This window comes from Acanthisitta chloris, unplaced genomic scaffold, assembly GCF_000695815.1.
Source record: "Acanthisitta chloris isolate BGI_N310 unplaced genomic scaffold, ASM69581v1 scaffold3073, whole genome shotgun sequence".
NCBI classification, from domain to species: Eukaryota; Metazoa; Chordata; class Aves; order Passeriformes; family Acanthisittidae; genus Acanthisitta; species Acanthisitta chloris.
In genome coordinates, this window is record NW_008666412.1 from 11,891 (window position 1) to 24,824 (window position 12,934).

At 44.4% G+C, this 12,934-nt stretch overlaps 1 protein-coding gene across 1 annotated transcript in view; it reads right to left on the reverse strand.

Annotated features, from left to right (window-relative positions):
- Positions 1 to 205: 205 nt before the first annotated feature.
- Positions 206 to 12,934, reverse strand: part of RCOR1 (REST corepressor 1) — a gene marked incomplete at its 5' end in the record, with an annotated part of 39,660 nt that continues 26,931 nt past the window's right edge. The window contains 6 exons of the mRNA XM_009072092.1: positions 206 to 774; positions 3,247 to 3,476; positions 4,013 to 4,070; positions 4,689 to 4,766; positions 5,716 to 5,910; positions 10,593 to 10,671. Of these exons, the coding sequence (XP_009070340.1) occupies positions 733 to 774; positions 3,247 to 3,476; positions 4,013 to 4,070; positions 4,689 to 4,766; positions 5,716 to 5,910; positions 10,593 to 10,671 (682 nt within the window). The remainder of the gene's footprint in view (positions 775 to 3,246; positions 3,477 to 4,012; positions 4,071 to 4,688; positions 4,767 to 5,715; positions 5,911 to 10,592; positions 10,672 to 12,934) is intronic.

Consider the following 12,934-nt stretch of genomic DNA (forward strand, 5'->3'; position numbering starts at 1 on the left):
ATTCCCTTTTGCACTAAATAAAAGCCATTAAAATATACAGGAATAAAATGCTCAATTAGGGAGCTTTCTATGAAGCAAGAACACACAAATACAGTGGAAAGAATTGCACAAACCAGAAGTGTAATAATGAGTTACAACTACAACCTTGGACTGACCAAACCTTAGAAAGAACATTTCCTCTCACTCTGCATTATTCAGGACTGCTTGTTAACATGTCCTGGCATCACTGGACAAACCTGACACTGCTGGCATGTGCACAGGCCTCTCCTTTATAGAAAGCTCACTAATCATAGTGTCATCATAAGAATACACAGGAAGCAGAGACCACACGGCCATGCAGCAATACATACTTAAACCCTACAGACCTAGTATCACAAGAACTCCTAATGTGTAGAGTTACTGTGGGGGCTGCTAAGGAGCTCCTTGTTTTGCAGGTTGGTCAAAATGTCTAGACAGGTGTTTACTGGTTCTAGAAGTCCCCATGCTTAAGCATGACGTTGATGAAATGGAGAGCTGAGCTACCTGGGTGCTTTTGAAAGAAAGTGGAGGCAGTATGGAGGAATGAGGGGAGATTAAGGCAGATGTAGCACAGGACTGGAAGCGTTTGCCTTTTTTTTGGTAATAGCTGCTTGTCCACAGATATGATGCAGATGGCTGTCTGAGGTTTGCTAATACCTGATATCCTGGATAACACAGTAGTCAACACAAATTGTTCTAGGCTACAGCACCTTCTCACGAAGCTGATGCATATCTGACATCAAGAACAGAAGTAGCCTGGAGGGAAGGGAATGGGGGAGAAAAAGGAGACATTTAGTTTAAAATGAATACACATAAGCTTTCTCGCATCTCTGAATTTCACCCCAGATCCACGGGACTGAAAGCAACAAAACACAACCCCAGCATGTGTGAGGAATCACAGCAGCTCTCCCTGCTCTGAGGCACACTGGGATTTGGTGTTGGGACTGTAAACATGCAAGAATCAGCAGTCCCATCCCCTCCCCCTTCAAAAAATAAGGAATTGTAGCCACTTGCTATGGAAAAGCCTAGAGCCCTCGGAGGGCTGATGAAGCTTTCACATTAGGGTGGTGACCAGACAGCCAAGTCATGCCAGGAGAGAGAGCTCCCAAGGGATTGTGTTAGGCCAGCTGTGTTCTCCTGGATATTACTGAGTCCACCTCACTTGACCACCTGTGCAAGGGCCCCCAAGAGCAGACACCACCCAGATAGTACTGTGCAGCTCAGGAAGGACCAGGAAATCTGCTCCTAGCCCGTACAGATCACCCGTGTGATAATCCCAAAGGTGTTTGCTTTGCCCCCAGAAGTGCTGAGACACACCCAGTGAGTGAGCACTGTGCTTATGCTACCTCTGAAGGCAGGAGCACCACTTTCATTGCCAGGCTGAGGCAGGGTCTGAGGTGTTTGGAGAGCATGGTGGTCACTAGATATCCACCATGGGACAAAGCTGCAGACTTGGTAGTTAAAATCCCCTCCATGCTGCCAGCACCTTCCTCCTCCCAGCCATGACATATCAGCTCCTACTGTCCAGAACTGGCTACATCAAGAGCCACACAATGCTAGGCACACAGTCTGTCACAGCTGGCAGCTCACTGCCACCCTACCTGGCTCCTGTCTGGGTCAGCCTGGGGCAGGCAGGCTCTGCTCTCATCCCCACTGTACTGCAGAGAACTGAACCACCTCACCTGACTCTCACAACAGGAGCCTTTTCTCCAGGCTTTGCAACTATTTCCACCAGACTATTGTGTTGGTTTGGTTCCCTTAAGCACTTGCTCTGCTCAAAACTGGGCATTTTCTATCACTAGTTTGGGGATCACAACTGCTGCTCTAGCAGCAATGTGACCAGACCTTGCTGTCATGCCTCCACTCTTCCTTCTCCTCCTCTGCTAACTCCTTTGGGATCCTCATTGCCCCAGTATCCACACACTTGGCCACACCAGCCCACTCCAGTTCCTGCTGCAGCCACTTTTTGACACAGGTTAAGTGAGACTCCCCTTTTTTGACCTCAGCTTTCAGGAACAAGGGTGTATGTGAAACAGGAAAATCTCAGAGGGCTCAGAGAAGAAAAGCTCTGCACTGCCAACAGGCAACTCCATTGCTTACAGGAAAAGGCAGTGATATGAGTCACCTATCATTCAATGGGTGGCTGTATTAGCACCATTTCTTCTTGGCTCCACCTCTCAGTTCTGGAAGAATGGGACAATTTCACTCACACCCTTCTGATAAGGCAACTTTGCTGAGTCTGGTTTTGTTCACCTGTCATACCTTTGGACCTGGTGCCCAAATGTAAGCATGTTTGAATTACACACTACTAGGAGCTGTGAAGCAGTGAAGTTCTGCTTTTAGAATGTCTGAAGGACAATGTACAAAGTGACCCAACCCTCATCAGAGCAACAAAAATACAAAGAACACTAAAGTCTTTAGGCCATGCAAGACTAAAATTTGTCCTATGCTGTTGACTGTGCTTGCATTTAGAAGATACACCTTTTGCACCAAGTTGTCTTATAAATGAGGCCAAAGGGAGTCCATGATCAGACATTTTTAACAGACAAACCTCTGCCAGGGTTATCCCTTATTAATACTACATTTTTGTAACTAACTTTCATATTTAAACATTCGACAGCCTCTTAGTTAACTTTAAACCTAACAAGGCCTTTGGAGAAGTGTTAACTCTGAAGCTCCATCAAGGAGAGGCTTTTTCTAGAATTTGTGTCTTCACGGAAGCTGCTGTAAAAATCAGGAAAACTTTGCCTTTAGGTAATTCCAGAGTGAACAGCTTCACACACTCATCTTGTTTATAAAGCTTTCTTCCCTTCCCTCAAGTGAAACCACTTAATCATCAAAAATGAAAGAGCAAGCTTTGGCTCAGAAGACTGTACAGTCCCCCAAAGCCAAACCTAGAACAGCTGGGAGAACTGAGTGCAGGGAAAACATCCAAGTGAGGTAAAGATGTATGGGGTTTGGGCAGCAAGAGGCATTAAAGCATCCATGTTCTGATGAGATACAGATACTGTCAGAGAGCTGGAAATTAACTGTTCTGTTTCCACTTTCATACATGTCTGTAGTTCCCAATTCCCCAAATCAGTACTGGAATCTGTACATCCATAGGAAGTGAAATGTGCTCAGACTGAAGATTGTCAGAAAAGGCTTTTGCAGAGATATATACCTACACACACATCTGAACTGAGGTCACACATTGGGCATTTTATGTGACTTTTAAATTGGATTTACCTCATCTTCCTCTTCGGACATTTTAGTGGAATTCTCAGGGGATTTTACAGGCTTCTGGCTATTGGTTCCATTTGTCTCCTCTTTGCCATGCTCTGCCTCCCACTCCTGTAGGACTTCATCTATGTTGAAACGACGTCGGTAATTTACAAAAAAGTTTTTCACCTGCACCACAGATTTGTTTCCAATCACATCAGAGATTGCCTGAAAGTCTCGGCCGTATTTCCTGATTGCTACAAGCAGCAAAAAGAAAACCCAAAAGCAATGTGTTATTTCCACAAAGACCACAAATCAGGCTCAAGTCACAGCATAAGGACCCAAAGCTGAACTTCTGTCAAGGTTTCAAGCCTTTCTCAGATTAATCTAGGAGAAAAAAAAGGCTAAACTGGGCAAGAGACACAGTTAAGAACAGCCCTGAAGGAGAGAAGAAAATAGAGGTTGTGTAAAAGATGGGCAGAGTCAAATCTACAAGACCCGTGTAAATCTGCCTGTACTACTTGAGAAGTTACACAGGCAAAGAGCACAGCAGTGACTCCAGCAGAGTTTCACTTTCTGAAATCTTGGACAAGTAGACATTATTTGCAAACATTCATCTGGTGTAATTTATACTGCCCAGGGAGGGGAAGGGGGAATATTGTTTCCTTGTTCAAACACATTCTTTGTGTATTAGTACACAGCAATGTCAAAACTCTTCATTAGCCACTGAAAGGAAACTCAGCTCTGAAATGCAGCAGAGTTTTGACCACCAACAACTGAAGCAGTGCCATACCTTGCACAGCAAGAAGCTGCTCATCTGTGGTCCAACGTGCATTAAATTTCTGGACAACCTAGACAGCAAAGAAACATTAGGTAACTTCATTTATACACTTTCACTTGTATCTGAGCTCATAAAAACCTCCAACAAGGACTCTGAATGGCATCCCTTAAGTGTGACATACACTGCCTGTCAGTCATGGTACACAAAGAGACAGGGATGGGTCTGAGCAGATAACCAAGAGCCCCACTCTTCCAAAGCACCTACTTGCTTTTATCAGACACCTTCTGTAATCTTGGTCAAATTATTCCCATCATGAGGTACCAGCATTGAAAAGGAAGCATCCAAAGCCCCAAGTGGCAAGAGAAAGATGAGCCACTAACATCCTCTCCCACATGTCTCAGCACTCAGAGCAAAGCAACTGCTTCTCTCACAAGGGCATATAGATACAGCACTGACAAAATATGGTCTGTCTGGGAAAACTGCACTTCTGTGAGAAACAACTTTCCCATGTTAAACACTGCTTTGACTTCCTTCTCATCTTCCATTTCCATTACACCACACCAGTGAATACAGGAACAGACTCTAGTCACACTGACAACTGACAGACATTGGAAACCAACAGCCCTGGTCTGTAAACACAGATTAGCATTTAACTTCACAGAAAACAATGGTCAGACAGTGCTCTTACCTCTGGAAGTCTGTATTGTTCTATACCACCTTCAAGTTTTTCTTTGAGCGCGCTGTTTGTCTGTTTGATATTCTGAATCTGAAAAGAAAGTTTCATCCCTTTAACAAGTATTAAAAAACCATCTTTGGACAAGTTTTCTTCCTGCTGCCTCAGCAGAAGCTCAGCTGTCCAGTTTTTCCAACAGCCTCTCTTTTCCAAAAAGAAAGTTTGTTATGCTGGAATAACGTAATGCAGGAGCAGCTGGTGGATCAGGAGATCCTATTTAATTTATTCTCTGCTGCCTACAAGTTATTTGGAGCAAGAACTGCCCCAACTTCCAGGTCTGTATAAAGCCCAGCACAATAAGAAAAACCCTGTTCACAGCACGTAATGCATCAAACACTGCTAGAGAGCTCTGCTTCTCCCAGAGCACCAAGAAAAGGGCTTCAGGCCAAAATACCAATTCTATTAAGTTTAATAAAGAGCTTGAGACAGATCTCTGCTTTAGAAACAGTGCAAATGTTCACATCTAAGCAACAGAGTCATGTAGTAAACCTGTCTTTACTCACAGACACTTGAAAAACATCTGTTTAAAAGGTAGATCCATCAGGGAAGCACAAGGTACATAGGAAAGTTTGTATGATGCCTGTCTAAAAAAGACTAAACCAAACATATCTCACTCTTCAAGCACCACATGAAAAGGAAACCAACTGCTGCAGATGGAAATGGGACACTGCTGAAACCAGTGTCACCTGAGGGTAGTTCATAGGAACTATCAACTGCAAGAAACACTAACAGATGTTCCTTCAAGTCTCCACTATGGACTTTTCCTTGCCCCACGCTAGGTATAAAGCAGGCTTGCCCACAGAACTGGAACACAAGAGGAGTCAAACCCAGGGCTGCTTCAGTCCAGAACGCAAGGCTAGCAGCTTGTCAGCTAAGCCATGTGCATCATCATGGCCAAACCAGAAATGCCTGCCAGCTTTGCAGACTGCCACAGGCACTGCCACCAAGACCAGCAGTTGTTCTTGAGCTATGCCATCCATACCTGTCGTTTGATTGAGACCAGTTCCATGTCCAGTTGTCTGAGCACGGTGGTGGCAGCTGTCGCGTTGGCAGAAACAGCCTCCACGTCTTCCTGGGAAAGGAACATTCCTTTGGGAGGTTTCCTCTTGGCTCTGTTCTTGGCCTGTGTACTGTGCTTCTCCTTCTTCACCTGAGGAACAGTTTCAGCAGGTGGCACCTGGCAAAGAGCAGTTATGTTACAAAACTAGTTGATCTTTAAAGGCCCTCCCAGCTCAAACCTTTGTGTCTACAACTTTTAGCCACTGTCACGGGCTGGAGAAGGACAAAGCTAGTTTGCAGACAGAAAGACATTTTTTGCTTCAATTGTTATGTCATAGAAACACTGTCTTACACAAATCTCTCCTTACTTCTAGGCAGCTTTCAGTGTTTACAGAGATACTGGTTGTCTTCTCTGCCCATTCTCATTTTGTACACAGATGCCCAATTTTGCAGCAGTTAAATGTTCTGCTTATTTTCAAACCTCCAAAACCTCTCTTCTTGCTTTCATCACCAGGCCTAAACACACCAGATTAACTGAACACCAGAAGCAAACAAAGTGGAGTTTGAAGACAGAGGAAGAACACAACTAGAACAGTTTACTGAGACTTCTTTTTATACATGTCAGACAGGAGAAGAAATGAATCAAATTAATTTAAAGGATAAAGGATTGAGGTGACTACAAAATAATTCTTAGATCATTACAGCATTTCTTGGAAGCCAAGTTTTCCTGCATAGCACTTGCATATCAACTGTTCCATTAAACTGATGCAGTTTGGCCTAAAATAAAATTTAAGTCTCTTGGAAAAAAGGAGTAGTTCACACACTACTTATTATTTTTATGCCTCACATCTAAAGCAAAGAATTAGGCACACACCTCTAACAGGTAGATTAGCCAGGACACTATACTACAGATCCTTCAGAAGCACATCTGATTCTCCAATACCAAAACCATTTCTTCCAGGTTACTTTCAACAAGCAAATCATACCCAAGATTTACTGCCCAGTAACTGGAGCCTGGCCAAGAACACAGAACAAAAGGGTGGGCAAGGAGAGAAGAAGCAGAGAGGGAAGACTGCACATCTGAATCCTCTACTTGATCACCACCAGCTTTAAACACACTGGCTTCACTTTGTGCTATTGCTCCCCTCCTAATTTGCAGCTCCATGCAGTTTCCACACAGTTTGTGGCATCTCCTCATTAGTGAGCATTAAATGCTCACACTGAAAACTGCACAAGGCTGAGCACAAAACCCTGAGTTAGCATGAGGTTCTGCCTCCCAAAAACTGGAGGACTCCAGCACAGCTGCTGGCAGATAAAAGCTTGCACCCTGTTCTCAGGCCCAACAGCCAGAGCCCCACAGCAGCAGTAATGTGAACAATTGCCTCTTCTCGACTTTCTTCTTCCATCCATTAGTGCAAAGGATTCCATGAGATACGATGCCTAAGGCAAGCCCAGAAGCAAGAGATAACTACTACTATTGCAGGATGGATAACTCTATTTCTGTCTGCAGAAGGGAGTGGTGAGCAGGAGAAAACAGACTGGTTTAGCTATGAACAAGTGAGAGAAGCTCTGCACTCTGCTTCAGAAGTGAGTACTTTGATACCTGAGCCAGGTAAGTTATTCAACACAGACAGGCATTTCAGATTTACTCATCTCTCACCCACACACACAACTTCCCAGGACCATGCAGCAAGGCCTCACTCAGGCTGTAGGTTAACCAGTGCCTGCAGTGCAAACATCCCAGAAGCCTCAACATTAATGGAAAATGAACGCAGTTTCAAATGATTGTTTGGCACAGTTCAAAAAACATGAAGCTCTTTTGGGTTGTAGACAAGAAGCACAAGCAGAACAGCTTTTGACAACTCCAAATGCCTCCAGTTCCCAGCAAAAATTTGAACATCTACTCTACCTTGGAAACTCTTTCCTGGCCACACACCTCACTCTCTAGAATTACATCAATTCATCAAAACCACAGAGAATTAAAATGCAAGGATTGAGCAGTGCTCCTCTGTTTAGATATCGCCACTGCTATCCAGCACACTTCAGCCTTACAAACCCCTCACTACAAAGTTCCCTTCCTCAGACTTCACTGTGTAAGAAAAGACCAAGCTATCTCAAGAGACGTAAAAGATGAAATGGGAGGCATTTCCAGGAACAGGGAAGATATAGAGAAAGCAGCTCTAGGTCATGACCTCAGCATTATGGAGTCACTATCTGAGAAAACCTGAACAGTTGCACTAACACTGAAAGCAAGAATAAAAAAAAAAGAAGGAAGATTCCCCCTCCAGTGATCCCCAAAGAGGAAACACATGAGATATTTCAGATACTCTGAGAAATCTCAGTATTACTGGGTAAGTCATATAGTAACCAACAAGTCTCAGAGCTGAAACAAACATCTCTGCAGGTTTGGGACAGGGAGGTTCTTTACGGTAAGAGCCCTGAGCTGCTGCCACATCACCACCCCTGCATGTCTGACCACGTCATTAAAGGAAACACAATGATCAGAGGGAACATATCCCCCTCCTGGATACCTGCTCTCTCTCTCTCTCTCTCTCTCTCTCTCTCTCAAGCCATTTCAATCAGCCCCAGGTATGGGTACTATAAAATCAGAATCACAGAACCATCAAGGCTGGAAAAGACCTCCAAGATCCTTGAGTCCAACCTCTGACTGAACACTATCATGTGAACTCAACCATGGCACTAAATGCCACATCCACTTGTTTCTTGAACACCTCCAGGGATGGTGACTCCACCACATAGAATCATTAAGGTTGGAGGATATCATGAAGATCAAGTCCAACCATCAACCTGTCACTGCTGGAACCCCTAAACCAGATCCCCCAGCATCAGATCCAGATGCCTCAAACACTTCCAGGGATGGTGACTCCACCACCTCCCTTGGCAGCAGATTCAAAAGCTTAACTATCCTTTCAGTGAAAAAAATTCTTCCTGATGTCCAACCTGAACCTCCCCTGGTGCAGCCTGAGGCCGTGTCCTCTCATCCTGTCACGAGTTGCCTGGGAGAAGAGGACAAGGTACGACCTCCTTTCAGGTAGTTGTAGAGAGCGATAAAGTCTCCCCTGAGCCTCCTGTTATCCAGACAAAAAAAACAACCCCAGCTAAACTCTGGACAGGCTCTGAAGGATGTCAGCTTCATTTTGCTCCTCCAGTACAATCCCTGTCCAGAAGAGCTCCCACAAGGCCTCCTGCCACTGCATCCACAGCCAGACTGCACATGCTCCATGAGCTTCAGATCACCTGGAGTGCCATGGCTTGTACTAGTGTGACAGGGAGGGCACACAGCCTTCTCCCACACATGATTTTCTACGAAATGCTCTTGCTGGTAACTATCAACCATTTGATCCAGTTTGGTCTTACAATCGATGCAGCCAAGTTGGTTAAGAACTACCTTTCCCTCTTCTGCAGCAAGGTCAGAGCATGTCAGCATTGGTAGGGAGGGAAGCAATAATAAAGGGGATTGAAAGGAGCTCTTTTACAGATGCAAGCTCTTGAAGAGCTTACAGGGAAAATTAATCTTGAAAGCTTATTAAAATAAAGGGGAAATAAGACAATGGTATAATTTACAAGACACACTGGGGCATGAAACTGCCACTTCCCCAAGTGAGATCCCTTCCTGTTCGGGTGTTGCTGAGGCTTTTGAGAACTCTTGTAAGGACAAATACAAATGGTTTCACATCCACTCTGCTGCTAGGAGACATCAAAGGTGCTGGTTCCTTCAGTGGAAGGAACAGCTAAGCTTTTTGGGAAAGTCTGGAGAGCACCCTGGCACGGGTGAAGAACAGACTGGAATGCTGTGATTTTTCTTTTTTTCCATTCAAAAGAAGTTGTTGGAGAAATTAATCTCACTGACACTGACTGACAAAACAGCTGCTCTAGCACTTTGGTTTTTTGCCTGCATCTGATCGTGTTTTTAAATATTTCTACTGGCTTTTTCCTACATATAACCTTAAAAAAACCTGAAATAGAATGACTGTGGGAGAGAAATCAGGAGATGGAGGTACTTCAAGGAGAGAAGACCTTAGGGTAAGCATCTTCCTGTACAGCCCACACTGCTGCTGAACAGCAAGATGTTTTTATTTAGCAGCAGATAACCTGCAGGTTATACACAAAAGTATATGATTCCCTGTTAAGCATCACAGACTAGGTTTTCAAACCTGTTATATTTGTGCAGCTATTTTCATCCCAGAACTCTATGCCCACTTAAAATGAAGTAGCTAAAATGTACCACTTGCATCTCACTTGAAGTAGAAAAAACATTCTGTACATAACAGGTTAAGGCCTCTCTGCCAGACAAAATGAACTGGGCACAAAAGCTTTCTCCTTTACCTTTCACCAATATAACTGCAATCCTGGTGCCACTGAAACTCTCAGAACTATTTCTGGAGATTTCAGTACATCAGGAATTTACCTCAGAGTCTGAGGTGCAGATAAACATGCCCTTGCAGGTCTGCCTAGAACAAAGGGACATATTTCCCCTCCACAAAGCAATCTCAGTGGGGAGATGTGCTTCTCCTCCATCTCCACACAGTTAGGTTGATTTAAACCATCACTGAAGGTAGTTTAAACTAACACAGCTAAAGGGAGAATCAAAGAGACTAGAAACAATCCAACAGTAAATTATCATGGGACAGTGGAGTCTTAAATTTTCCTAGTTCCATCTGTAACAATTTATTTATCTATACTTGTCTTGATCTAAGAATAATTCTGAAGACAATTCTTCTTCTCTTGTATGACAACTATACAAAGCACAGAGAGAAAATTAGATACTGTCAGCTTCTACATGAAGTAGCTAGTAAGTAAACACTTCCATTTGTACAGGAGTAAGGAAAAGAATTATACCTCCTTTTTGCTCTCCTTGTTTTGTTCAACTTCAATGTCAATAGGGTTATTTCCATTTGCTTCCTCCATCTCATCCTCACTGGAAGACAAAAGCAAACAGCACTGGATCAGTTTGTGAGGTTATTTCTATAAATATCCAGCTGAAACAAATGTATGGATGCAATAGCAAGTCCAGCAGATCTCCTCAGTTTTATTCCCAGGATGTAGGTTTTGTTAGGGGGCTGGGGCTTTGGTTTGGTTTGGGTTTAAGTCAGTAAATTCTTACTTGTGAAGATGATACTTAAAGAAAGACTTCTCAGTGGTGTACTTAGGTAAAATAAGTCTGCATAGATGAAAGTAAGAACTGGAATTAATTCTACAAGCTATTTTTAAAGAGCATGGGACACTGAGCATTTCAACTTTGGGCAAACAGACAGAAAGACAGACTTAGAATTATAGCAAATAGCTCAAACGTGGATTTCATACAACTTAACACTTAGCAAAACAGACAAGCACAGGACGAACTCCCTCAAGAAGAAGCACAGGAAATATCTGGGGGTTTTGGGGGTATTTTTAAGTGACAGCCTCATTTCTTTTTCCCCTGGAAAAGAAAAAGATGTTAGCAGTTACCAAATAATAACAGACATGAAATTGGGGCTATATTGAAAAGGATACTGGCACACCTGGACAGTTTGGCTTCATTGGGATTTTAATCAGACATTAAATCACATGTATTTTCGCCATTTAGAATCTTTGTACTGCACACAACTGAAGTTAATTGCACCATTTGAGACGATTCCCAGAAACAGAAGAAATAAGCTGATCTAATCAAAGGCTTTTTTTTTTTTTTTACTCAGAAAAAATAAACCTATTTTTCCATCTCAAACTTCATAGCCTGCGATGAGGAACATCAGCTCCAGGGCAGAGCAGGGCTGTGCTCCACTGCTCTGGTGCTGGGGCCAGCCAGGGTGTGCTCAGAGGAGCAGGGCACAGCAGGCACAGCAGGTGCTGGTGAGCATGGCTGTGGCACCAGCACTCACTTGTTGGCCATCTCTCTGCTGCAGCCACGTCCTGAGGAGCAATAAATTGCTGGGCAGCTTGAGCTGGCATCCATCCCCACAAAAACAGCCACTTGTACAAGCCATTTCTGCTCTCCTAAGCCTCCTGGCTCAGCAGCTGATTCACATGACAAACACATACTCCTTATAAAAGAGACAGGGGATGTTATAGTGGGAGTCTGCTACAGACCACCTCGTCAGGAGGAGGGTGTGGACAAAGCCCTCTACAGACAGATGACAACAGCCTCAAACTCACAAGCCCTGGTCCTCATGGGGGATCTCAATCACCCTGGTATCTGTTGGAAAGGCAACCTGGCAGTGCATAGGCGACTCCAGAGGTTCTTCAAATGTGTCAACAACAACTTCCTTACACAGATGATAGAGGAACCAAGGAGAAGAGGAGCCATGCTGGACCTCGTGCTCACCAACAGGGAGGAGTTGGTGAGCAATGTGGTGCTCCAAGGCAGCCTTGGCTGTAGTGACCATGAGACGGTGGAGTTTGAGATCCTCAGAGCAGTGAGGAGGGCACACAGCAAGCTCACTGCCCTGGACTTTGGGACAGCAGACTTGGGCCCCTCTGCCTTCCAGGACTTCATCTCAAGGGATGCTGCCAAGAAGGTCCTTGAAGAGGCCAAAGTCTGCTGGCTGATATTCAAGGATCATCTACTCCAAGCTCAGGACTAATGCATCCAGACATGGAGGAAATCAGGCAAAAACGCCAGTAGACCTCCATGGATGAATAAGGAAGTGTTGAGGAAACTCGGGGGGGGGGGGGGGGGGGGAGGGGGGGTGTGGAGGGAAAAAAAAAGACTGGGATGAATACAGAGAAGTTGTAAGAGAAGCTAGAGATATAGTCAGGGAAACTAAGGCACAGCTGGAATTAAGGCTAGACAGAGGCATTAAGGAAAACAAGAAGGGCTTCTACAGGTATGCCACATGTAAAAAGGAAGGCTAATGTGGGCCCTCTCTGTAAGGACATGGGAGAACTGGCTCTGTAAGAACAGGAGAACAGAAGAAATGGAAAAAGAGTCTCAAGTCAAAGAAAGTCAACCAAGTACTGGACAGGTTGGCTGGCAGTATTCTCCCTGGCCCTGCCTGTTAAGCAAGTACTGTTGACCTAATGGGGAGATGGGAGAGTTTGAGTGAGTCATTGGTGTAGCACAGCTCAACACTAGAAACACATTTCTTCCCCCTTCCCAAACAGAGCTTGCTCATATGCACTGAGGCCAGCAAACAAATCTTTGGGAATTGCAGCAACTCCTTTGAGGGAAAAGGGGTTGCAGAATTTCGCCCAATTATCTCAGG